Source organism: Theropithecus gelada, chromosome 7b (genome assembly GCF_003255815.1).
Source record: "Theropithecus gelada isolate Dixy chromosome 7b, Tgel_1.0, whole genome shotgun sequence".
NCBI lineage: Eukaryota > Metazoa > Chordata > Mammalia > Primates > Cercopithecidae > Theropithecus > Theropithecus gelada.
The window spans coordinates 65,286,409-65,312,227 of NC_037675.1; the positions used below are offsets into that span (position 1 = coordinate 65,286,409).

The 25,819-nt window shown below is 41.5% G+C and overlaps 1 protein-coding gene across 2 annotated transcripts in view; it reads left to right on the forward strand.

Moving 5' to 3' along the window:
• SYNE2 (spectrin repeat containing nuclear envelope protein 2) overlaps nt 1-25,819 on the forward strand; it is a 376,350-nt gene that overhangs the window by 71,955 nt on the left and 278,576 nt on the right. For both annotated transcript variants that reach the window (XM_025391361.1, XM_025391362.1), the window contains exons 3-6: nt 18,881-18,942; nt 19,955-20,050; nt 20,146-20,223; nt 20,312-20,404. In XM_025391361.1, the coding sequence (XP_025247146.1) occupies nt 18,881-18,942; nt 19,955-20,050; nt 20,146-20,223; nt 20,312-20,404 (329 nt within the window). The remainder of the gene's footprint in view (nt 1-18,880; nt 18,943-19,954; nt 20,051-20,145; nt 20,224-20,311; nt 20,405-25,819) is intronic.

The window sequence follows — 25,819 nt, forward strand, 5'->3', positions numbered from 1 at the left end:
CCAGACCCAGCTTAGATGTTTTCTTGAATGAGTGAATAAAGTATCCTCCATCTTCTGGGAGGAAGTTTTCTCATTTATAAAATGCCTACCTGACTACTTCATTGGTAGCCCTTAATGAAATAGTATCATAGTTCCTTACCTGTGACATTTCACTTATTCCCGGGCCTGACTTGCTTCAGCAAGCCGTCTGAGCCCCACCAGGTGTTTCTTAAGGTAGCCGTGTGTTAGGGCTAGGTACAGTGGCTCACACGTATAATCCTAGCACTGTGGGAGGATAGCTTGAGCTCAGGAGTTTGAGACTAGCCTGGGCAACATGGCAAGACCCCATCTCTATAAAAAATATTCATGTGTTATAATATTTATTTTGAGATACATTATATTAATATCTCAGAGTTTATAATTTCATTGCTGTTTTTTTGCCAGGCCCTTCTTATTCCCTCTTGTTTCAAGAATAAGTCACACATGTAAATCATCCAATCTATTTAGACAATTATTTCACAAAGTGAGATATGTGAAGCCCTGAATCAGAATCTCTGGGAGGTGGGATCCAGAAACCTACACTTAAACAATAACCCTGAGTAATTTGCTGGCATTCCAAAACGTAAGAACCCTGGATTTATAATCACAGCACAGCTCTGTTTAGTGCAGTCTGGTTCTTTTGCACTCAGAAGTCAGAGGTGCTTGGACTGCTGCCCCAGTAGAAAGTGTTCAGGCTCACATATCTTGATTTTCAAAAGAAAGCATTTAATTTTATGTGGTAGATAAAAGGTAGCAAGGAGTAACAAATATGTGTTAAAATAAATGTAGCCATTTCTATATTTCTTCATTCCATAGATATTTATTGAGCAACTCAGATGAATCAGAAGAGTGTGAGGAGGAGAGACAAATAGCACTTAGCTTCTAGACTTTTATCAGTATTGTGGGCTCATTTTCATGTGCTAGAAATACAAGATTTGCTTACTCAGAGAGCCAGGAGCTATGTTCCAGTGAGGTTGGAAACAAAAGCCTCAGTATAAGAATCTCAGGTGTTTACACAAGGGTGTGGTTTGCTCATGTGGCAACACGAGGTTGCTGGACTCCACATGCTGAGGCTCAAAGTAGAAATCACTGATCTTATGTCACATATTTTCCCAACAAACTTAAGTACTTAAATCTCTATGTTGATTGAAGAAAAATAACAACAAAGTCCTGCTTCCTCCTTCCCTAGCCATTTAATCGTTCATTCAACAAACATTTTCTAAATTCCTGTAGCATGAAAGCTCTGGGGTAGGTGCTGCAGGCAAAATGAGGAGAAAATCAGACATGGGTCATGTACTGTTGGGGCCCATAACCTAATGAGGAGGCAGAAGTTGATCAAATAATCTTACAGATATTAGCTAATATTTCATTAAGCTTTATTAAGATATAATTTGACATCAAATTCACATACCATGCAATTCACCCATTTAAAGTGTATGATTTAGTAGTTTTTATATACTCACAGAGTTGGGCAGTCATCACATTGGATTTTAGAACTTTTTTTTTTTTTTGAGACAGCGTCTCTTTTTGTCACCCAGGCTGGAGTGTAGTGGTGTGATTTCAGCTCACTGCAATCTCTGCCTCCTGGGGTCAAGCAGTCCTCTCACTTCAGCTTCCTGAGTAGCCAGGACTACAGGCGTGTGCCACCACACCTGGTTAATTTTTTGTTTTTATTTTTATTTTTGTAGAGACAGGGTTTCACCATGTTGTCCAGGATGGTCTTGAACTCCTGGGCTCAAGCAATCCCCCCACCTCAGCCTCCCAAATGTTGGGATTACAGGCATCAGACACTGCACCTGGTCAAAAAGAGTATTCTTTTCCTACTGACTTTTCTTGGCATGCTTGTCAGAAATCAATTTCCCTTAAGTGGAAGAATTTACTTTTAGATTTTCAGTGCTATTCCATTCTTCTATTATATAGATCTACCCGTGTGCCAGTACCGCACTATCTTGATTACTGTAGCTTTTAGTAAATTTTGAAATTGGGAATTGTGTGTCTTCCAACTTAATTCTTTTCAACATTGCTTTAGCTATTCCAGGTCACTTGCATTTCCATATGAATTTTAGTATTAGCTTGTCCAGTTCTGAAAAAAAAAAATGGCAGCTAAGATTTGATAGGAATTGCATTGAGTTTGTAGATCAAGTTGGAAAGTATTGCCATCTTAACAATATTAAGTATTCTAGTCCATGAATATAGGCTATCTTTTTATTTACCTAGATCTTTAAATTTCTCTCGACAACGTTTTGTAGTTTTCATTGAATAAGTCTTGCACTTCTTTTGTTAAATCTATTGGTAAGTAGTTTATTCTTTTTGATGCCATTGTGAATGATATTTTCAAATAGCAATTTCTTGATTTTTTCTTTGGCAGTATATAGAAATACAATTGATTTTTGTATATTTATCTTATATCTTGCAACCTTACTAAATACGTTAGTTTTGGTATATTTTTTGTAGATACAATGGGATATTCTACACAAAAGTTCATGTCATTGCCATTAAAGACAATTTAACTTTTTTCCTTCCAGTCTTGTTTTTTTTTTTTTTTTTTTTTTTGCCTTACTCCAGTGCAATGTTGAATGGAAGTGATGGAAGTATACATCCTTGTAAGTTCCTGATCTTAGAGAGAAAGCATTTAGTTTCTTGTTATTAAGTATGTTATTAGTGTTGTTTTCTTCATCAGTGTTCTTTATCACGTTAAGAAAGTTTTCAGCCAGGTGCAGTGGCTCACGCCTGTAATGCCAGCACTTTGGGAAGCTGAGGCAGGTGGATCACTTGAGCCCAGAAGTTCAAGACCAGCTTGGGCAACATGGTAAAAACCTGTCTCTAAAAATAAATAGATAATAGACAAACAGATAGATAGATAGATAGATAGATAGATAGATAGATAGCTAGCTAGCCAGGTGTGGTGGTGCATGCATGTAGTCCCAGCTACTTGGGAAGCTGAGGTGGGAGGATTGCTTGAGCCCAGGAGGCAGAGGTTGCACTGAGCTGAGATCACGCCACTGCACTCCAGCCTGGGTGCAGAGTGAGACCCTGTCTTAAACAAAACAAAACTAAACTAAACTAAAAAGTTTTTATTATTCCTTTTTTCTTTTTTATTTTTGTGAATACATAGTAGTTGTATATATTTATGGGTTACATGAGGTATTTTGAGATAGGCATGCAATGCATAATAGTCATATCTGGGTAAGTGGTGTATCCATTACCCCAAGCATTTATCCTTTGTGTTTCAAACAATCCAGTTATACTTTTAGTTATTTTAAACTGAACAATTGCATGGGTTTTTGTTTTGTTTTGTTTTGTTTTGTTTTTGTTTTTGTTTTTTACCGTAGTCACCCTGTTGTGCTAGCAAATACTAGGTCTTCTTTATTCTTTGTAACTATTTTTGTACCCATTAACTATCTCCTCTTCCCCTCTACCAGCACCCTCAACTACCCTTCTCAGCCTCTGGTAACCATTCTTCTACTCTCTGTCTATGAGTTCAGTTGTTTTTAATGTTTAGCTTCCACAGATATGTGAAATCATGTGATGTTCTCTTTCTGTGCCTAGGTTATTTCACTTAATGTAATGACTTTCAGTTCCATCCATGTTGTTACAAATGACAGACTCTCATCCTTTTTTTTCTTTCCTTCTTTTTTGAGATAGGGTCTCACTTTGTCACCCAGGCTGGAGTGCAGTGATGTGATCTCGGCTCACTACATCCTCCACCTCCTGGGCTCAAGTGATCCTCCCGCCTCAGCCCCCAAACAGGTGCACACCACCACACCTGGCTAATTTTTCATATATTTTTTTGTAGAGACATGGTTTTGCCATGTTGCCCAGGCTGGTCTTGAACTCCTGAGCTCAAGCGATCTGTCCACCTCAGCCTCCCAAAGTTAGGATTACAGGTGTGAGCTACCGCACCTGGCCAGGATTTTAGAACATTTTTGTCACCCCAAAAAGAAACCCCATACCTTTAAACTGTCACCCCTCCCCAATCCCACCCCCATCTCCACCTCCAGCCTCACCCCCAGCCCTAGGCAATCATTAATCTACTTTCTGTCTCTACGAATTTCCCTATTTTGGGCATGTCACATAAATGGACTCATATAATATGTGGTGTTTTGTGACTGGTTTCTTTCACTTAGCATAATGTTTTCAAGATTCAACCACGTTTATTTGTGTAGTCTATGCCAGGGATTGACAAACTTTTTCTGTAAAGGGCCAGGTAGTAAATATTTCAGTCTGTGAATGCCATATGGTCTCTGTTGCAACTACTAACTCTGCCATTGTGGCATGAAAGCAGCCACAGGCAATACACAATCAAGCATGTGCCTGTTCCAATAAAACTGTATTTACAAAAACAAGCAACAGGTCAAATTTGGCTTGTGAGTAATAGTTTGCTGACCTCTGGTCTAAGTCAATAGGGGTACTTAATCCTCTTAGTAACCCAAAGAAGTAGATACTATTGTCCCCATTTTCAAACAAGACTGAGGCAGCTAGTAAGTGGGAGATAAGGGGGTCCCACACAAGTAGTCTGTCTCCACAGTCAGTGTTCTTAACCTTGTCATTGATTACAGATTAAGCTAAGTGCTAAATAGTGGGGAAATCCCCCTATGACTCTATGAAAGCAAGTGAAAGACTTAGATTGACTTAGGTTTTCCTTAGGATGCAACACTTGCGCTCAGACCTAAGCATGACTGTTGAATTGAATAGGGGTGGAGTGGTACAAATGCCTGTAGCAGGTGAGAACATAGCTTGTAAAGACCCTGAAAGAAGGCGGGAGTGACTGGAGCCAGGGGTGCAGGAGAGAGTAGGATGCCTAAGGCTGGAGAGGTGCACTGGGGCCCACCCAGTGCCTCTAGGCTCTGTTAAGGATTTTGCTCATGTTTCTAAGAGCAGAGAGAAACCATTTAAGAATTGAGTAATTTGGGTAAATTTAGGACAGATTGGAATGGCACAGGCGGGCTTGGTTGGCCATGGAAGCATTCCAGGGTAGAGTTGATGGTAGATTGAAGAGGAGAGGCCAGATGCAATGGCTCATGCCTATAATACCAGCACTGTGGATGGCTGACGCAGGAGGAGAACTTGAGCCCAGGAGTTTGAGACTAGCCTGGGCAACAAAGTGAGACCCCATCTGATATGGTTTGGCCGTGTCCCCACCCAAATCTCATCTTGAATTGCAACTCCTGTTAATTCCCACGCGTTGTGGGAGGGACCCAGTGGGAGATAATTGAATTGTAGATGAGGCTTCTCCCATACTATTCTTGTGATAATGAATAAGTCTCATGCGATCTGATGTTTTTATAAGGGGTTTTGCTTTTGCTTGGCTCTCATTCTCTCTTGTCTGCCACCATATGAGACATGCCTTTCGGCCAGCGCTGTGGCTCATGCCTGTAATCCTAGTGCTTTGGGAGGCCAAGGTGGGCGGATCACGAGATCAGGAGATTGAGACCAGCCTGGCCAACATGGTGAAACCCCGTCTCTACTAAAAATACAAAAATTAGCCTGGTGTGGTGTCGCGCACCTGTAGTCCCAGCTACTTGGGAGCCTGAGGCAAGAGAATCGCTTGAACCCGGGAGGCAGAGGTTGCAGTGAGCTGAGATTGCGCCACTGCACTCCAGCCTGGGTGACAGAGCGAATCTCCATCTCAGGAAAAAAATAACAAACCAAAAAACAGACGTGCCTTTCGCCTTCTGCCATGATTGTGAGGCCTCCCCAGCCATGCGGAACTGTGAATCCATTAAACCTCTTTTTCTTTATAAATTACCCAGTCTTAGGCATGTCTTGATCAGCAGCATGAGAATGGACTAATATACCATCTCTACAAAAAATAGGAAAAAAAAAAAAAAAGATTCAACAGGAGGGCTGGTGGGCCAAGAGGTATAGAGAAGGAAGTGGATACCAGAGTCATGTATGACAGGGCAGATTTGGCAGGATTTGGTGGTAGGTTGTACTTGAGAATGATAAAGGATGGGGGTGTCCAACCCATGAGATGGGAACATGGGCAAAGACTGGACTGGGGAGAGATAGGGCGGTAGAGTGTGATTTTAGTCTTGGAATGCTGACGTTGATAGGCAAGTACTTTTTTCCCATAGTGATAACATAAATTCTCCAGAGGGGGACATGTGTGAAATAAAGTAATTGTGAGGTTGAGAAATGGTTGCTCCTGTGTTTATCAGTTATTTTAGCCAGGAGTTACCTCCTAAACTCATTTTACTGGTTCAATAAACGAGAGCTTAGCCTTGGTACTATTTGTTTTCCTTTCTTACTGTTTGTCTGCTTATGGTTCGTTGCAAGAAAATCGTGTTGTAAATTATCCCCTGCTTTCTCTATTAGTTAATAGCCTTCCCCTTTTGTAGTAAAGTAACAGGCTTTTTCCTGTTCAAATATTTTAGGCTTGTTTTTTGTTTTGATTGTGCATGCCTGCGTGTTTTTATTCTCTTAATTTGTTTCTTTATTTATTTCTGTTTGTTATCTCCAAGAGAAACAATAGAAGAGGTGGCTTTATATTTTTAGTTCTCTTTCTGTCAGATGACAGCTTGATTAGGATTTTTTGGGTGGGCTGTTGGAGCACATGGCTAAAATATGTTGCATTATTGTCTGAATTTAATTATCATCCTTACCGTGTCTGTCCTAGCTAACAGTGAGTTGGCAGTATTGTTGTAGGGAATGGCAACAGGGTCTCATTAGCACATGCCTGTGACATAGTAAGAAATATATATTTGGTCTCTGCCCCTGGTTCCTGGCACAGAGCTCCTAAAACCCTTGTAATTTCCTGAACCACAGGGATGTTAGGAGCATCTTTTGTTCTAATATTTGATCTTTGGCTCTGGTTCCTGACACAGAGCTCCAAAAGCCCTTGGAATTTCCTGGGTGATAGGACCATCTTTTGTTCTAATGAGGCCACTCTTGATGGGCTCCTAGATAGCTCCAGGATGGAGTATGGTTACCAGAAACATCAAGCCATGATTAGAAATTTGGAACTCCTTCCATCTCCATTTTCCAGAGGGGTGAGAAGAGCTGGAGATTGAATTAATAATTCATTATATTTCTGTGATGAAGCCTCATAAAAATCTCTAAAGTGCAGAGCTAAAAAAATCTATATCTTATGGAAATTCTAGTGGGAAAGCCATACAATATACCAATAACAAATAAGTAATCTAGTATCATTTACACATTGTAAATCTAAAGAAGAAAGTAAATAGGATGATATGATAGAGAGTAATTGTTTGGATGGAGGGTATTTTGGATAATGTGTTTGAAAAATTTTCTCTGAGGCCGGGTGTGGTGGCTCACACCTGTAATCCCAGCACTTTGGGAGGCCAAGGTGGGTGGATCACCTGAGATCAGGAGTTCAAGACCATCCTGGCCAACATGGTGAAACCCTGTCTCTACTAAAAATCCAAAAATTAGATGGGCATGGGGGCGGGAGCCTGTAATCCCAGCTACTCAGGAGGCTGAGGCAGGAGAATTGCATGAACACGGGAGGTGGAGGTTGCAGTGAGCTGAGATCGTGCTGTTGCACTCCAGCCTGGGTGACAAGAGTGAAACTGTCTCAAAAAAAAAAAAAATCTTTTTTTCTCTATGAAGATGCGAGTAGAAAATGTATTCCGGAATTCCAGGTTAAGGAAACAGCAATTATAAAGTCAAACATGTCATGAAATGAAGTTTTTAGAGGTAGGCAGGAGCCAGATTACATGAAGCTATGGGCCATGATTATGGTTTGGATTTTAAAATACAATGAGATGGGGCCAGACACGGTGGCTCATGCCTGTAATCCTAGTGCTTTGAGAGGCTAAGGCGGGAGGATTGCTTGAGGCCAGGAGTTCGAGACCAGCCTGGATGACATAGGTAGACCCCTGTCTCTATAAAAAATGAAAAAAGTTAGCCGGTCGTGGTGGCATTTGCCTATGGGCCAGCTACTCGGGAGGCTGAGGTGGAAGGATCACTTGAGCCTAGGAGGTCGAGGCTGCAGTGAGCTGTGGTTGCACCACTACATTCTAGCCTGGGCCATACAGTGAGACCCTGTCTCCAAAAAAAAAAAAAAAACAACAACAAAAAACCAATGAGAAGGTTGTACAACTTTGTGAATTATACACTTTAAAAAGTGAATTTTATGGTATGTGAGTTATATTTCAATAAAACAGTTGTTAATTAAAAAATCTCTAAAGTGTAGTTTGGAGGCCTTCTAGCTTTGTGAACATGTTCATATGCTGGGACCCTTCCAGACCTTGCCCTCTGTACACCTTCATCTGGCTGCTTATCACTATCTTTTATCATTATCTTTTTTTTTTTTAAAAGATGGAGTCCTGCTTTATTGCCCAGGCTGGAGTGCAGTGGTGCAATCACAGCTCACTGCAAACCTTTGCCTCCCAAATTCAAGCAATTCTCCTTCCTCAGCCTCCCAAGTAGCTGGGATTATAGGGGCCCGCCACCATGCCTGGCTTTTTGTATTTTTAGTAGAGGCAGGGTTTCACCATGTTGACCAGGCTGGTTTCGAACTCCTGACCTCGGGTGATCCGCCCACCTCGGCCTCCCAAAGTGCTGGAATTACAGGCGTGAGCCACCGCACCATATAATAAACGAGCAAACGTGTTTCCTTGAGTTCTGTGAGAGCCATTATAGCAAATTACTGAACCTGAGGAGGGGATTGGGAAACCCCTGATTTATAGCCAAGTCAGACAGAAATGCGGGTAACCTGGAAATCAACTACCTGTGATTGGCATCTGAAGTAGGGGAGAGTCTTGTGGGACTGAGCCCTTAACATGTGGGGTCTGCACTAACTCCAGGCAGTCATTGTCATCATTGAATAGAGGATACTCACTTGGTGTCTGGAGAGCTGGAGAATTGCTTAGTGTTAGGGAAAAACTCACACATTTGGTATATCATAAGTAAAGTATTAAGAGCTGTAATACAGAAAAAGAGTGCTTTTCTTCCATAATGCCCTTTTGTTCAAGACGTTTTATTAGTTGAATAAACTAATTGTCTAGGGGTTATTAAAATAAAGATTGGCCAGGGGCAGTGGCTCACGCCTGTAATCCCAGCACTTTGGGAGACTGAGGCAGGCAGATCCTGAGGTCAGGAGTTTGAGACCAGCCTGGCCAATGTGGTGAAAACCTGTCTGTACTAAAAGTACAAAAATTAGCTGGGCATGGTGGCGGGTGCCTGTAATCCCAGCTACTCAGGAGGCTGAGGCAGGAGAATCACTTGAACCTGGGAGGCGGAGGTTGCAGCGAGCCAAAATCATGCCATTGCACTCTAGCCTGGGCTACAGAGTGAGACTCTGTCTCAAAAAAAAAAAAAAAAAGAACGAAAAGGATTAAGAGAAGACATAGGCCTAGTGTAACTGTTGCCAATACGTTCTTTTCCTCCATCAGTCAGTTTTATCCTTAATACTTTTAGTATTTTCTAAGTCTTTCAATCAGCAAATATTTATTGGGGATTTTTTTTTTCTACATTACATTACACTGCTGAGGGGAAGCAAAAACACAAAAGCACAAAGGTTTAACTCCAAGTTCTTACGCTGAGTAGGAGGGAAACCTGTAAGTTATGTACCAGAAATTCAAGTTATAGTCTTCAACTCCTGCTGGACTCCACTGATCCTCCCACTTCAGTTACCAGAGTAGCTGGGACTTTAGGCATTTACCACCATGCCTGGCTCTAAGATTAGCTTTTAATTTCTATTTTATATCCCTATGTACTGTTTGAAAATTTTTTATAAGCATTACAGATTTCTTTGTAATAATAATAAGCAGAAAAGATTCAACAAAGTATTGTCATTGGCCAGAGCCAGAATAGATTATTTCTATTCATTTTAAGAAAGGGGACTTTGGGACCAGGCACGCCTGTAATCCCAGCACTTGGGAGGCCAAGGCAGGTGGAGCATCTCACCTGAGGTCAGGAGTTCAAGACCAGCCTGACTAACATGGTGAAATCCCGTCTCTACTAAAAATACAAAAATTAGCCAGGTGTGGTGACGAGCACCTGTAATCCCAGCTAGTTGGGAGGCTGAGGCAGGAGAATCACTTAAACCTGGGAGGCGGAGGTTGCAGTGAGCCAAGATTGTGCCATTGCGCTCCAACCTGGGTGACAAGAGTGGAACTCTGTCTCAAAGAAAAAACAAAACAAAAAAGGAAGGGGAGTTTTGGCTGTGTGCAGTGGCTCATGCCTGTAATCCGAACACTTTGGGAGTCCCAAGTGGGTGGATCACTTGAGCCCAGGCATTCGACACCAGTCTGGGCAACATGGCAAAACCCCGTTTCCATAAAAAAAAAAAATACAAAAATCAGGTGTGGTGGCACACACCTGTAGTCCCAGCTACTGGGGAGGCTGAGATGGGAGGATCACTTGAGCCGTGGAGTTCCAGGCTGCAGTGAACTGTGATTGCTCCACTGCACACTCCAGCCTTGGTGACAGAGTTGAGACCCTATCTCAAAATAAAAAAAGGGGTGTGGAACTTTTAAACTGCATATGTCCGATTATAATAAATGTTGATCAAGTGCCCACATGTGCTGGGTGCTGGCATTTCTGTGAACGCAGAGAGATGGGGAAGAGTGGCCATTCCAGACAGCATGTAGCGTGGTGATGCAGAAAAGGGTGAAACATCGCTGGGGAATTGTAGATACCCTAGTTTGGCCAGAGAAATAGGATATGGGTACAGAAGTCATGGAGCCAAGTTACCAATGACCTGGAATGTTAGGCTAAGAATTGATCATTTTTTTCAGTAAGGAATTAGGAAATGATCAAATAATTTTAATAAGGAGAGTGAAAGATGAAAGTAGTGAATCTAGGGCCACATGCAGTAAACCTGTTATTAATAATCCAATCCTAGGAGGAGAAGAAGAGAAATTCTTTGATAGGAAGAGGTCACAAGGCTTCCTCATAGAGTAGCGAACACTCTTGGAGATGCCACATTTTAATCCTGCATTGCTCTGCGTTTAAGTGAAAATGAAAGCTAGTGATTCTTAGCTTCAGGTAACTGCTTTTGAACTCTTACTGCCAGGGAGGACTCCTGGAGTCAACATTTTAGACCAACTTTTGGGAAATGACCTTGCTGAGACTTAGTAGCCATGGTAGTTTCATAATGAGCTTTAAAATGAAAATCCACACCCTTTAATTAGCTTAATTCAATTGGCTTTCAGTTCAGTTCCCTTCTGGCTAAGGATATGAGTTGCCCACTCACAAAAGCAGACTGAATCAGAACAAACTCAGGGATTAAATGTATTTTTATGGTAATGACACCTAGAGAAAAATCTTTGCCTTCTGTGCCTCATTTCTCAAATTCAGGCAAATATTTTTCAAGGATGATAAGCAAGGATACTCATGTGGGCCTGAATAAAATTCACTGACCACATTTCCCTGCATCATGTATATATATTTGCCTGGAAAATCAAGATAATTTCTCATTCTCTATTCCCCGAGCATTTTCACAGAAATTCATCATTGTAGTAGATTGTATTACTCTCTTTATTTCTTTGCTTTTTCTATCCCTAACATCTGCTGATTGAAAGGTCCTATTCTCTACATGCCATTCTAAGAAGAGTTTTATTAAGTCGCTATAAGCACGTGGCTCTCAATTATTTTTTCCCTGATGGATCAGCCTTTGAAAAGAACAAAAGTTTCCTTATCCTGCCATAGGGTGAGCTATTTGGCGCTGGTTCCCATTGAATACTGCCATTCAGGGATAAAGCAGTATGAAAATGTGAGAAAAGTGTGTCAGGGGATAAATGGAATGGCGCATACGAAACCGTTTAATTGAGCTGCTACAAAGGTGTTTAATTGCACCTGGGACGTCTTTGTTTGCCGTTAAGCAAAGGGTCTTTATTACATTTAGAGGGTTCTGATTTCCAGGATGAAGAGGCATTCTCTAAGTTCGGACAATGAGTTAAAAACCATGCAGATTCCTTTCCAAATCTTTTTTTCTGAAGATTTCATTTGTGCACTGTCTCATTTGCTAACTGGAGAATACCTGTGGGGATTTGTTCTGGCTGCTCCTCTTCGTGTTTTTTCCCTTTTTTTATTAGAGTTTGATCAGATTAGGACGGAGGTAACTTCAACTTTTCCTTAGAAAAGTTTTGATTATTTTAAATTCAAGTTTATATCTCTGAGGAGCGTCAAGGGCATGTTCCTCAGTTTGCTGTCCGATTAGGTGCTCCATTTGAACAATCCAGTTAGAGCCCTGATTTTGCTGCCACTTTTCTCAGCTAGGAAAGTTCATAGTCCCAGGTTGCTTAGTATAGACCCCTTTTGTCTAGTATCACGTGCAAATGAAATGACCCCTCATCTTGTTTGGAAATAGCTCAAAATGGCTGAGGTTTCCAGGTGGGCATGGATTGGTAAGACTCTGTAGGCACACAATGGTCTTTTTGCACTCAGTTTCACGCTGCATTTCACCTCTTCTGAGGTTGTTGAGTTGTGCTCCTCCTTCCCGCCGTAACTCCCCTCAAGTCAGTGCATACTCTCTCTCTTGGACCTGATGATATTGCTGATTAGTTTCTTTTTTACCCCTTATCATCTAGATGGGGAAAAATCTCTCTTGGTCCCTTAAAAATAAGGAAGAGAGTAATCTTTGTTTTTGTTGTTTGTTTTCATTTGGAATGTCTGCTCTATTGCTAGGAATGGATAGGGCCCTCTCTGCTTTTACATGTGACCCTGATTAGTGTACAGCGTGTGAATATAACTTAATTCTGGAATCACAAAAACGTATTCTCTAGTTTTTTTCTATTAAGATACAAAATTAGCCTTTGATGCTTTTTTCTTGGTAGGTGGCAATACATGTTTAAAAGTTATTCTCTTATCTTCTGATACTAGGGGACAAAACAAAACATTTCTCAGAGATTCTAGGAGATTTGGTATAGTTTTGAATTACAGGAGAAAATTGTGGTGCTCTGGAATTATTTCGTTGAGAGAAATTTATATAAAACAGGAATGACTCTCAAAAGCCTGAATTATCCAGTTGGCTTATCAGAACTCAATTTAGTTCAGTTAGCAATTATTGAACACCCTATAAAGTGTAGATCAGTAGGCTATAACTAATTTAAACTGGTAATACATACAAAATGGGATGGACTAAAAAGGAAAAAAATTCCTGTGAGGTTTGGTGCATCTTTAATCTCTAATCAGTCGCAATATTTACTAGGCAGTTGTAAACACCACAAAATTCCATTTATACTGCTAGGCCTTCTTCTAATTCTTCAACCAGAACTCTTGCCTACTTCAAAATTTTTCTAGAACTTAAATTAGATGTCATACTTTTACACATATTGCAGGCCAAATACCAATAATTTCAATTCACTATGACTATGCAGATTAATAAGGGAGACTAAAGTCCAAGGAAAACAATGTAGTAGAGGTAGAACAGACAACTTTAAGAGAAAGGACTGTGAACTCATAAAGGTAGATTTGCTTCAATATAGTAAAATATAACAACCACAATAATAATTAAAAACATTATTATTAGGTTAGGTGTGGTGCCTCACCCTTGTAATTCCAGCACTTCGGGAGGCCAACATGGGAAGATCACTTGAGTCCAGGAGTTCAAGACCAGCCTGGGCAACATAGTCAGACGTCATCTCTACTAAATCTAAAAAAGAAGACAAAACATTTATTATTATTATTATTATTATTATTATTATTATTGAGATGGAGTCTCGCTCTGTTGCCCAGGCACAATCTCGGCTCACTGCAATCTCTCCCTCCCAGGTTCAAGCAATTCTCCTGCCTTAGCCTCCTGAGTAGCTGGGATTGCAGGTGCCTGCCACCATACCCAGCTAATTTTTGTATTTTTAGTAGAGATGGGGTTTCACCATGTTGGCCACACTGGTCTCGAAATCCTGACCTCGTGATCCGCCCGCCTCAGCCTCCCAAAGTCCTGGGATTACAGGCGTGAGCCCAAAACATTATTATTATTATTTCAGAAAATATTTATTTAGGGCCTACTCTGGGCCAAGCTTTTCTAGGCACTTGGGACATATCACAGACGAAGCATCTTTGCCTGTGTTGTGGTGCTTAAATTCTATTGAGAGGTGAGTGAGACATTAACAATAAATTACTGCATGAGTAATTTACCTGGAATGTTAAAAGAGATAAGTACTCTGGGAAAAAAGAATAGAGCAGGACAAGAGGGATCGGGAGTTGGGCGTGTTATAGTTTTAGATCGGACAGTCAGGGTAGACCTCTTAGATGAGGTGTTGTCTGTGCCAGGATTTGAAGGAGGTGAGGGAATTCGCCTGTGGATAACTGTAGAAAGAACATTCCCAGAAGAAAGAACAGCTGGTGCCAAAGCCTAAGGTGGGAATGGGTCTGGGGAGTTTGAGGAAAACAGGAGGCCAGAGTGGTTGGAGCAGGAGGAGCAAGTGGGAAGCAGGGAAGGGCAGATAGTGCTGGGGCTTGTCGCCATTAGGAGTGAAGAGAGGAGCCCTTGCAGGGTTTTGAGCAAAGGAGTTTCCTGATCTGAGTGAACATTTTAGCAACATCACTCTGCCTGCTCTGCTGAGCAGAATATTTTGGGGCAAAGCTGGAAGGAAGATCTGTTAGGAATCTGTTGCAGTTACCCAGGTGGAGGTGATGGTGACTTGGGCCAGGGTGGTGGTGATGGAGGTGGTGGGAAGTGGTCACATCCTGAATATATTGTGAGAGTGGACCTGACAGGATATCCGGAGGCATTAGATGTGAAATGTGAAAGAAAGGGCGGAGCAACCTTGATGAAGGAGGAAAATCAGGAGTCTGGGTCCTGGAAGCAGGAGAGGAGAGTGATCATCTGTATCAGATGCTGCTGATGGGTCCAGCAGGATGAAGGTTGAGAATAGACCATTGGTTTTAGCGAGAGTGGGTCATCGAGGACCTTGTTTCAAGTGACCATTACGAGAAAGCTGTTTCATTTGAATGGCAGGGACTTGATTGGTATGGGTTCAGTTAAGAGTGAGGGAGGAGAAGACCTGGAGACAGTAAACACAAACTATTTGAGGAATTTTGCCACAAAGGAGCAGACAAATGAAACGATGGCTGGTGGGGATCTGACGTCGAGAGGTTTGTTTTTGGATGGGAGAATTAACAGTATGGCTGTATACTCATGGGAATTGTCTAAGAGAGTAAGGGAAGAGGATACAGAAGAGGCAGGAACAGCATGTTCTCACATTGGAGCACAGGGATGGGATATAGTGGACAAGTGAAAGGATTGGCTTTAGATCTGAGCAAGGCTAGTTCATCTGTGCTGACAGGTTGGAGGCAGAGCACTTTTGCAGGTTGTTAGATGAGGGGGTGGGAAGCAAGGTCTCAGCTGAGTTTAATGATGTGAGGGAGGTACTGGATGTTTGTGGAAGAAGAAAAGGGGTGAAGTTGCCATCTGGGGAGGGGGAGAGGGCCATACAGTGTGATTACGGGGCAGCATTTAGGGTCCACTGGGGGTGCTGGTGAGATCAGTGAGCACTGTTCAGTGGGTTTCTCCAGCCACATTCAGCAACCTGTTTGTAGGATGAAGTGCACAGAGTAGTCATGAAGTGTCAAAGCGAATAGAACAAAATAGGTGAAATGCAAGGAGTGTTGGTAATAATTGATCATGGAACTTAAAATGGATAAGAATGAAACGTAGGGCATCCTGGGGTTGAGGGACACTGAAAAACTGGCAGAGTCAATGGCTTGGAGTTGTCAATGAACTGAAAGGATTGTTGGAGTTGGGGCACTAGAGTGAGTGAACTGATTGGAGATGCATGAACTTGAGATCATGGAGGAGTTGTTATTAGTAACGACAAAGTCTGGAGTATGACCATGACAGCAAAGTGGTTGACGCAGGGCAGAAGACAAGTGTGTTGGAGAGGAGGAATTCGAGAAGCTGAGGGGCCAGGACACTGGAAAGTTCATTGCTGTGTATATTGAAATTGCCAAGAATAAGGCCAGGTGTGATGGCTCATGCCTATAATCCCAGCACTTTGGGAGGTGAGTTGGGAGGATTGCTTGAGCCTAGGAGTTTGAGACCAGCCTGGGTAACATGGTGACACCCATCTCTACCAAAAATTTAAAAAATTAGCTGGACATGGCAGTACACACCTGTAGTCCCAGCTACTTGGGACCCTGGGAGGGCAAGGCTGCAGTGAGCCATGATCACACCCCTGCACTCCATCTTGATCAGCAGAGTGAGACCCTGTCTAAAAATAAGTAAATAAGAAAGTACTACGAGTTAGGAGTTCTATTGGACAGAGTGACAGTGGAGAAGGAGCAGAGAGGGTGGGAAATGATAGAGGTAGGTAACAATTGTGATAGCAAGGATAGTCTGATGACATGAGACTCAAAGCTAGGGGATTTCAGGGACAAAGAGGGTAGAGGATGAACTGGAGGTGGCCATGAGGAGCGAGGAAACAGTGGTACGAGGGCTGCAAGAGAAAGCAAAGCCGCCACTTGAGAGGGCTGCAGGGGAAGCGGTATTCTCAAAGGAGGGCCAGGCTTCCATGAGAGCAGGAAGGCAAAGCCTCAACACCAGAGAGGGTATTGGGCACGGAGGGGATTTTGCTGATGGCGCACCACAGATTTCATCATCATTGGAAGCATTTTAGAACTTAAGGAGAGGTGGGAGATGAGAAAAGTTGGGGGGATATGCAGTCTTTTGGGAATTAGAGAGAAAGAAATGAGAGGGACCTGAGAGTCTAGAGTGCATGTGCGTGTGTGTGCATGTGTGCGTGTATATACATGTGTACTTATGTGTGTGTTTGCATGCATGCATGTGCGTGTGTGCATGTATGTACATGTGTGTTTGCATGCATGCATGTGAGTGTGTGTGCATGTATATACATGTGTGCTTATGTGTGTGTTTGCATGCATGCATGTGTGTGTGCATGTGTGCATGTATATACATGTGTGCTTATGTGTGTTTGCATGCATGCATGTGAGTGTGTGTGCATGTATATACATGTGTGCTTATGTGTGTGTTTGCATGCATGCTTGTGAGTGTGTGCATGTGTGCATGCACTGGCTGATATAAGCAAGGATAAAGGGTATAGTGAGATGAGGCCCGGTGAACTTGAGGTTGATGGTGGCAAGGCCGTAAGCATTGGGCACAGGATGCAGTGGGTGTCTGGGCCTATGCTTATCCCTGCCCATCCAGGTGAGGAGGCCTGGGGAGATGGAAGCTCAGTTCATGAGTGCAGGGCTAACCCTTAACCTCGGTGTCAAGAATGTCTGCTGAAAATCGGGGGTAGAGGGCTAGAGGAGGCATGGTGTCAGTGTGGGGCCCACTTCTGCTCAGAGGGGCAAGAAGGGCTGTACTCTGAGGGTTCAGGTCTTCCCCTTGACTCCTACCTGGGTTTTTTTTTTTCTTTTTTCTTTTTTTTTTGAGACGAAGTCACACATCGTCACCCAGGCTGCAGTGCAGTGGCACGATCTCAGCTCACTGCAACCTCTGCCTCCTGGGTTCAAATGATTCTCCTGTCTCAGCCTCCTGAGTAGCTGGGCCTACTCAGGCATGTGCCACCATGCCCGGCTAATTTTTGCATTTTTATTAGAGATGGGGTTTCCCCATGTTGCTCAGACTGGTCTCGAACTCTTGACCTCAGGTGATCCACCGGCCTTGGCCTCCCAAAGTGTTGAGATTACAGGCGTGAATCACCATGTCCAACCCCTACGTGTTTAGTAAGAGTAATAGCCAGCACTTCTTATGTGCCAGAGTCTATGCTAATCACTTTAAGTGAATCATTAGATTCTCATAACAATCTCTAGAGACAAATGCCTGTTACTTTTTTATTAAACAAGGACACGGCTCAAGGTCACACAGCTACTCCATAACAGAAACAGGATTTGAACTCAGTTCTCTCTGACTAAGTACAGCTCATTTACAGTTAATTCAGCGGCAATATATTCTCCGTGATAAATGTTAAGACTAAACCGTAACGATTTTATGTGCCATTTAAAACATCGTCTTATATTCTGGGGTCATCTTTACTGCATGGTTTTGGCTTAAACTTAAAGTCTTCGTGGGTTAGGAACCCCTGTGGCTGTTCACAGTTCTTTGTACAGTACTGTCAAGGTGGTATAGGGTCTCAGTTGTTTTTTCTTTTTCTTTTTTTAAATGAGACAGAGTCTTACTCTGTTGACCAGGCTGCAGTGCAGGGGCATGATCACGACTTATGCAGCCTTGACTTCCCGGGCTCAAACCATCTTCCCCCCTCACAGGTTCATGCCACCACGCCTAGCTAATTTTTGTATTTTTTGTAAAGATGAGATTTCTCTATGTTGCCCAGGCTGGTCTCGAACTCCTGAGCTCAAACAATCTGCTTACCTCGGCCTCCCAAGTGCTGGGATTACAGGTGTGAACCACAGCACCGTGGTCCTAATTCTTTAGTCAGTAAAAAATATTAAAAACCATTGTCTTGTCAACAAACCCATGGTTTTTAAAAAAATATCCTATCGGCCGGGCGCGGTGGCTCAAGCCTGTAATCCTAGCACTTTGGGAGGCCGAGACGGGCGGATCACAAGGTCAGGAGATCGAGACCATCCTGGCTAACACGGTGAAACCCCGTCTCTACTAAAAAGTACAAAAAACTAGCCGGGTGAGGTGGCGAGCGCCTGTAGTCCCAGCTACTCGGGAGGCTGAGCCAGGAGAATGGCGTAAACCCGGGAGGCGGAGCTTGCAGTGAGCAGAGATCCGGCCACTGCACTCCAGCCTGGGTGACAGAGCGAGACTCCGTCTCCAAAAAAAAAAAAATATCCTATCAACATGCTTTTTAAAACACTACTTGGACAAACACCTACAATTTAGACTAAATCCTGGAAAGTTTGTCAGCTTGTGAAACACAGGCACACACCCGGTATGACAGACCTCTGAAGCTCTGATATGTGCAGGAGGTTTCTGAGGCTTCTGGTTTTGTAACTGCTGTTGTTCCTTCTTTGGTAGCTGAACAGGAAGACACCCAGAAGAAGGCCTTCACGTGCTGGATAAACTCACAGTTGGCCAGGGTAAGCAAACAAAGACCAAATTAGGTTATAAATCTATTTGTTACTCCCCCATACTCCTTCTATTTTGACCCCAAGGAGGCCATTAAAAAATGGTACTGGTGATGACAGGGAAAAGTTGTGGAATGTCTTTTCTTGAAAGAAGATGTTTTAAAAGTTATCTTGATCTTGTTTTATTTGTTACTCTTTCTCGCACAGACGAAAAAGTACTTTTGTTGAGGATATGGGACAGTGCTATAAAATATTTAATCACATCTCTTCAAGTGAAATAATAGTAATACTGATTTGCATATAATGAATGTTATATATTAGAAACTGTCCTGAAGTCTTTAAAAGTAATGATTGTGACAACACCTGACAAATGATTTCATGACATCCCTATGAGATAGATAGTAATACACCTGTTTAAAGGTCAAGGAAACTTCAGTACAGAGAAGGGATGTGACTTGCATGTGGTCACACAGCTTAGAAGTGATAGTGCTGGGATATGAACCCAGACAGTCTGGACTCGGCGGCCTTGATCGTAATCACGGTGCCATCCTACCACACTGATGCTGAGTATCTAGAGTAACCTAGATGCGTGATGAATGAGACTCTTCTCACAGACCACGCGCACTGTTTTCTCTCTGTCCGTTTCAACACGATGCTTATAATTCTAAGAAAGGGTAAATACATAAGCAGGTTACTCCAGAAATGTAATCTGCTCTCCAGATGGGTCACTAGTGACTGATTCTAAACGTCTTTAATGCCGCTTGTGTGCACAGGTTTTAAGCTCTCAGTGAAAGCTGCATGCAGAAAGGGTGTTGTGTTACTGGAAATTTGCCATAAGATAATTTAAATTTGCTACTTTTCTTATGTTTTGATACGAATCTTTGCATGTTCTTTCTCATTCTCTTAATTAAGAAGAAAGTCATTACTGAATTTTAGTTTTTCACAAAGCACATTTATGAGATCCTTAAAGGTATGGTTTTTGGACCACAGTTTGAATGATTATTTTTCTTGTGACCTTTTGCAGCACACTTCTCCCTCGGTTATATCCGACCTATTTACAGACATTAAAAAGGGGCATGTCCTCCTGGATCTGCTAGAAGTACTTTCTGGGCAACAGTTGGTAAGATTTTTAAATGACACTGAGAGACTTCTTGTTGATTTAAAAAATATATATTTCATTTTTTTGTGAGTAATATATTTGCTTGAATTTCACAGCCTCGGGATAAAGGATCTAATACATTCCAGTGTAGAATCAATATAGAACATGCCTTGACATTCCTAAGAAACCGATCAGTAAGTATAAATTTTACTTAAAAATTCACAGGAGAGATTAATGCTCTGGAATATTTCCTCCTTTTAACCTGCATTTCTTGTTTTCCAGATTAAGCTAATAAATATTCATGTTACTGATATCATTGATGGAAACCCATCCATTATCCTTGGCCTAATTTGGACAATTATCCTGCACTTTCATGTAAGTAGTTTAATGATATAAAAATTATTTCTACCCTACCACAGTATAAAATAAATGTAATGCAATAAGTGTGAGTTGACTAAATTCAGTCCTGAGCGTCTCCTATAAATAGAACCTCTGGAAATCTTGAACAGGTGGAAAATAATAGCAGACCTTTTGCCATTTCTGTTATTGTTTTTTTTTTTTTTCTGGAGACGGAGTCTCGCTCTGTCAACCAGGCTGGAGTGCAGTGGCACAGTCTCAGCTCCCTGTAACCTCTCCTTCCTGAATTCAAGTGATTCTCCTGTTTGAGCCTCCTGAGTAGCTGGGACTTCAGGCGCACGCCACCGTGTCCAGCTAATTTTCGTATTTTCTTTTTCTTTTTTTTTTTGAGGTGGTTTTGTTCTTGTTGCCCAGGCTGGAGTGCAGTGGTGCGATATTGGCTCACTGCAACCTCCACCTCCCGGGTTCAAGTGATTATTTTGCCTCAGCCTCCTGAGTAGCTGGGATTGCAGACATGCACCACCACGCCCAGCTAATTTTGTATTTTTAGTAGAGACGAGGTTTCTCCATGTCGGTCTGGCTGGTCTCGAACTCCTGACCTCAGGTGATCCACTCACCTCTGCCTCCCAAAGTGCTGAGATTACAGGTGTGAGCCGCTGTGCCCAGTCTAATTTTTGTATATTTTGTAGGGACGGGGTTTCACCATGTTGGCCAGGTATGGTCTCAAATTCCTGACCTCCGGTGATCTGCCTGCCTTGGCCTCCCAAAGTGCTGGGATTATAGGCATGAGCCACCGTGCCTGCCCTGTTGCTGTTTTTCAATTGAAAGTTGAATGCTGAATTATCATGATATCCTGCATTATTCATAATATCAGCACCAGTCTGAACAGAACCTGCCATGGTAAATGTTTGCTTCTTATTGTTTGTTTACTATGGCAGAGGAGAGAGTAGAAAGCTTCTGGAGTAAATGCTTGAAATCTAGCCACTAAAGTTTGTAAAGCCTCCTCATTTTGGGGGACCCCTGTCCTATCTGACTATGAATAATCCCATAATATCCAGTTCTATCCCAAGATTGAGTTGTAGATTCATTTCCTTTCACAGATATTTTTGAACACTTACTATATGCTAGCTCTTATGCGAGGACATCAAGATTTTATGATGGTTGTAGTTCTGACTTTATAAAACATATGATTGATAAATATGTTTTCTCAGGCCTGGAATTCTGACATAGTACAGGGTGTCTGCACTACCTAAAAAGTTGCATTTTCTGCATTTCCATAATTATTTTAAAAATAACTTGGGAACAATACTTATTTTAGAAAAACTAGAAAATAGCATAACTAACATATAAAGTTTAAAACATGCAGAGACAGACTATATATTATTTCTGGATACATGCATTTGTAATTACAGTGGAATAATATGCATGAGGATGATGAAAACTAAATTTAAGATTGTGCGTTTTTTTTCTGGGAAAGGATAAAATGGGATTGGAGAGAGAAAGAGGCTTAAATTGTATCTGTTTTATTTCTTTTTTTTTTTTAATGATTTATTTTTTTTTTTTTTTTGAGACGGAGTCTCGCTCTGTCACCCAGGCTGGAGTGCAGTGGCGTGATCTCAGCTCACTGCAACCTCCGCTTCCCGGGTTCAAGAGATTCTCCTGCCTCAGCCTCCTGAGTAGCTGGGATTACAGGTGTACGCCACCACGCCCAGCTAATTTTTGTATTTTTAGTAGAGACAGGGTTTCTCCATGTTGTTCAGGCTGGTCTTGAACTCCTGACCTTGTGATCCGCCTGCCTCGGGCTCCCAAAGTGCTGGGATTATAGGTGTGAGCCACCACATCCGGCCTGTGTTTTATTTCTTTAAGAAAATCTAAACCAAATATGGTAAAATGTTAAAATTTGATAGTTCATGGTCATTTATTATTTTTTCCTATAGTTTTCTGGCATTTGAAGTATAATTAAAAATTTTAATGTAGATAATAAAATTATAATCTACCACTCACTATAGCTGCTATAAATAATTTAGTGTATAGTCTTTATGATATATACAGCAAGAATTAATGTATCTTCATATGTATATATTTTAACAAAATGGGGTCATGTTATCCATACTGTTTTCAGCATGCTCTGTTGAATGGCTTTCTGAATATATATATATGTGTGTGTGTGTGTGTGTGTGTATATATATATGTATACGGAGGTGTGATGTTTGTTGTAAAGTACTGTATTTCACTAATGGATATTCAGAAAGCTCATGATCATTTGTAATTATAGGTAATTTCAGATAAGAATGCCCTTAAGGGCCGGGCGCGGTGGCTCAAGCCTGTAATCCCAGCACTTTGGGAGGCTGAGACGGGCGGATCATGAGGTCAGGAGATCGAGACCATCCTGACTAACACGGTGAAACCCTGTCTCTACTAAAAAATACAAAAAACTAGCCGGGCGAGGTGGCGGGCGCCTGTAGTCCCAGCTACTCGGGAGGCTGAGGCAGGAGAATGGCTTAAACCCGGGAGGCGGAGCTTGCAGTGAGCTGAGATGCGGCCACTGCACCCCAGCCTGGGCGACAGAGCGAGACTCCATCTCAAAAAAAAAAAAAAAAAAAAAAAGAATGCCCTTAAGATAAAACCTTTGCTATACAATTGTAATTATTTCCATGGGCCAAATTCGTAGAAGTGGCATTGTGCCATAGGGTTTGCAAACCTAAAGCTTTTTTTTTTTTTTTTTTTTTTTTGAGACAGAGTCTCACTCTGTTGCCCAGACTGGAGTGCAGTGGCGGGATCTTGACTCACTGCAACCTCCACCTCCTGGCTGCAATTGATTCTTCTGCCTCAGCCTCCCAAGTAGCTGGGACTACAGGCGTGCGCCACCACAATTGGCTAATTTTTGTATTTTTAGGAGATGGGGTTTCACCATATTAACCAGGCTGGTCTTGAGCTCCTGACCTTGTGATCTGCCCGCCTTGGCCTCTCAAAGTGCTGGGATTACAGGTGTGAGCCACCGTGCTGAGCTTAAAGCTTTTATTTTTATTTTTATTTTTGTTATTTATTTATTTATTTATTGAGACTACTCTATTGCCAAGGCTGGAGTGCAGTGGCGCGATTTTGGCTCACTGCAATCTCCACCTCCTGGGTTCAAGCGATTCTCATGCCTCAGCCCCCTGAGTAGCTGGGATTACAGGTGCCAACCACCATGCCTGGCTAATTTTTGTAGTTTTAGTAGAGACGGAATTTCACCATGTTGGCCAGGCTGGTCTTGAACTCCTGACCTGAAATGATCCACCTGCCTCAGCCTCCCAAAATACTGGGATTATAGGTGTGAGCCACCACACTTGGCCTTTTTTTTTTTTAATTAAAAAATTTTAAGTAAACTTTTGTTGATGTATATGTAACACACACACATAAAAATGAACAGGACTTAAGTATAGAGTTTGATGAATATTTATAAATGAAACACACCCATATAATCACCCTGCCAGATAAAAATGTAGAACTTTGCCAGCATCCCTAAGTGCCCCAGGTCCTTCTCCCAATCACTGCCCTCCTTTCCTAAAGGTAAGCACCACTTTGAGCCCTATGGATAAGTGTAGAGTCTTTAACACCATTCAAATGGAATTATAAATGTCTTCTCTCATGTACACTATGTACTCTTTTGTGTTTGACTTATTTCATTTTATATCATGTCTGTAAGATTTACCTTATCGTAGCAAGTATCAGTAAGTCTTTCTTGTTCATTGTTGTGCATGAATATACAATTATATGAATATACCATAACATATTTACCATTGTATTGTTGGTGCACATTTCTTTTGCTGCCAGTTTTTTTGTTTTTGGTTTTGTTCTGTTTTGTTTTTTGAGATGGAGTCTCACTCTGTCACCCTGGCTGTAGTGCAGTGGGGCACGATCTTGGCTCACTGCAACCTCTGCCTCCTGGGTTCAAGCGATTCTCTGGCCTCAGCCGCCTGAGTAGCTGGAATTATAGGTGTGTGCCACCATGCCCAGCTAATTCTGTATTTTTACTAGAGATGGGGTTTCACAGTGTTGGCCAGGCTGGTCTTGAACTCCTGACCTCAGGTGATTAGCCCACCTCGGCCTCCCACAGTGCTGGGATTACAGGCATGAGCCACCACACGTGACCTGTTGCCAGTTTTTAGCTGCTATAAATAAAGCTGTTCGGAACATTCTTGTATATACCTTGTATAAATCCTCATTTCCATCTTGTATCTACCTAGGAACGGAGCTGATGGTGTCAGAGCATATGATCTTTAGCTTTAGTATATACTGCCAAACAGTTAATCAAAGTAGTTCTTCCAATTTATACTCACCAGAATTTCTTGCTCCTATCTCTGCTGCTAATACTTGGCATTTAAAATTTATTATTTAAGCCTTGATGTTATGTGTAATGATTTATAGATGTTTTAAAATACATTCTAGGCTGGGTGTGGTGGCTCATGGCTGTAATCCCAGCACTTTGATAGGCTGAGGCAGGAGCATTGCTTGAGCCCAGAAGCCTCCTACTCTCTCCTCTGCCATAGTAAACAAACAATACCAGCCTGGGCAACATAAGGAGACCCCATCTCTACAAAAATAAAAATAAAAATAATTAGCTGGGAATGGTGGTACCTGCCTGTGGTCCCAGCTTCTCTGGAGACTGAGGTGGGAGAAGCACTTGAGTCTAGGAAGTTGAGACTGCAGTGAGCCATGATTGTGCTACTGCACTCTAGCCTGGGCAACAGAGCAAGACCCTGTCTCCAAAAAACATACACATATATACTGGAGATATAGATATAGATGAATACACATATACACATATACTGGAGATCATATATATGTATGGAGATCACATATACATATATAATATATGTTTATATATATTATATGTTTATATTATATAATATATAAATGTATTATATAATATATAAATGTATATATTATATAATACATAATATATATTTTATATAATATATTTATATATTACATATAAACATATATAATATGTATGTGATCTCCAGTATATACATTATATATATTCTACAAAGAACTTTTGTCCAGTATATATATTATATATATACTGTGATATATAACTTTTGTCCAGTATATATTATATACTGTAATATATAATATTGTAATAATATTATATAATATATTATATATACTATAACATATCATATATTACAGTATAATATAATATATACTGGACAAAAGTCTTCTGTAGAATGTATGTAAATTGCAAATAATTCTGACTGTGGCTTGCTTTTTCAATCTTTTAATGAAGAAGCATTCATAATTTTAATATAGTTTGAATTTATCAACTTCTTTTGTGGCTTATACTTTTATATTCCTTTTTTTTTTTTTTTTTTTTTTTTTTTTTTTGAGACGGAGTCCTGCTCTGTTGCCCAGGCTAGAGTGCAGTGGCACAATCTTGGCTCACTGCAA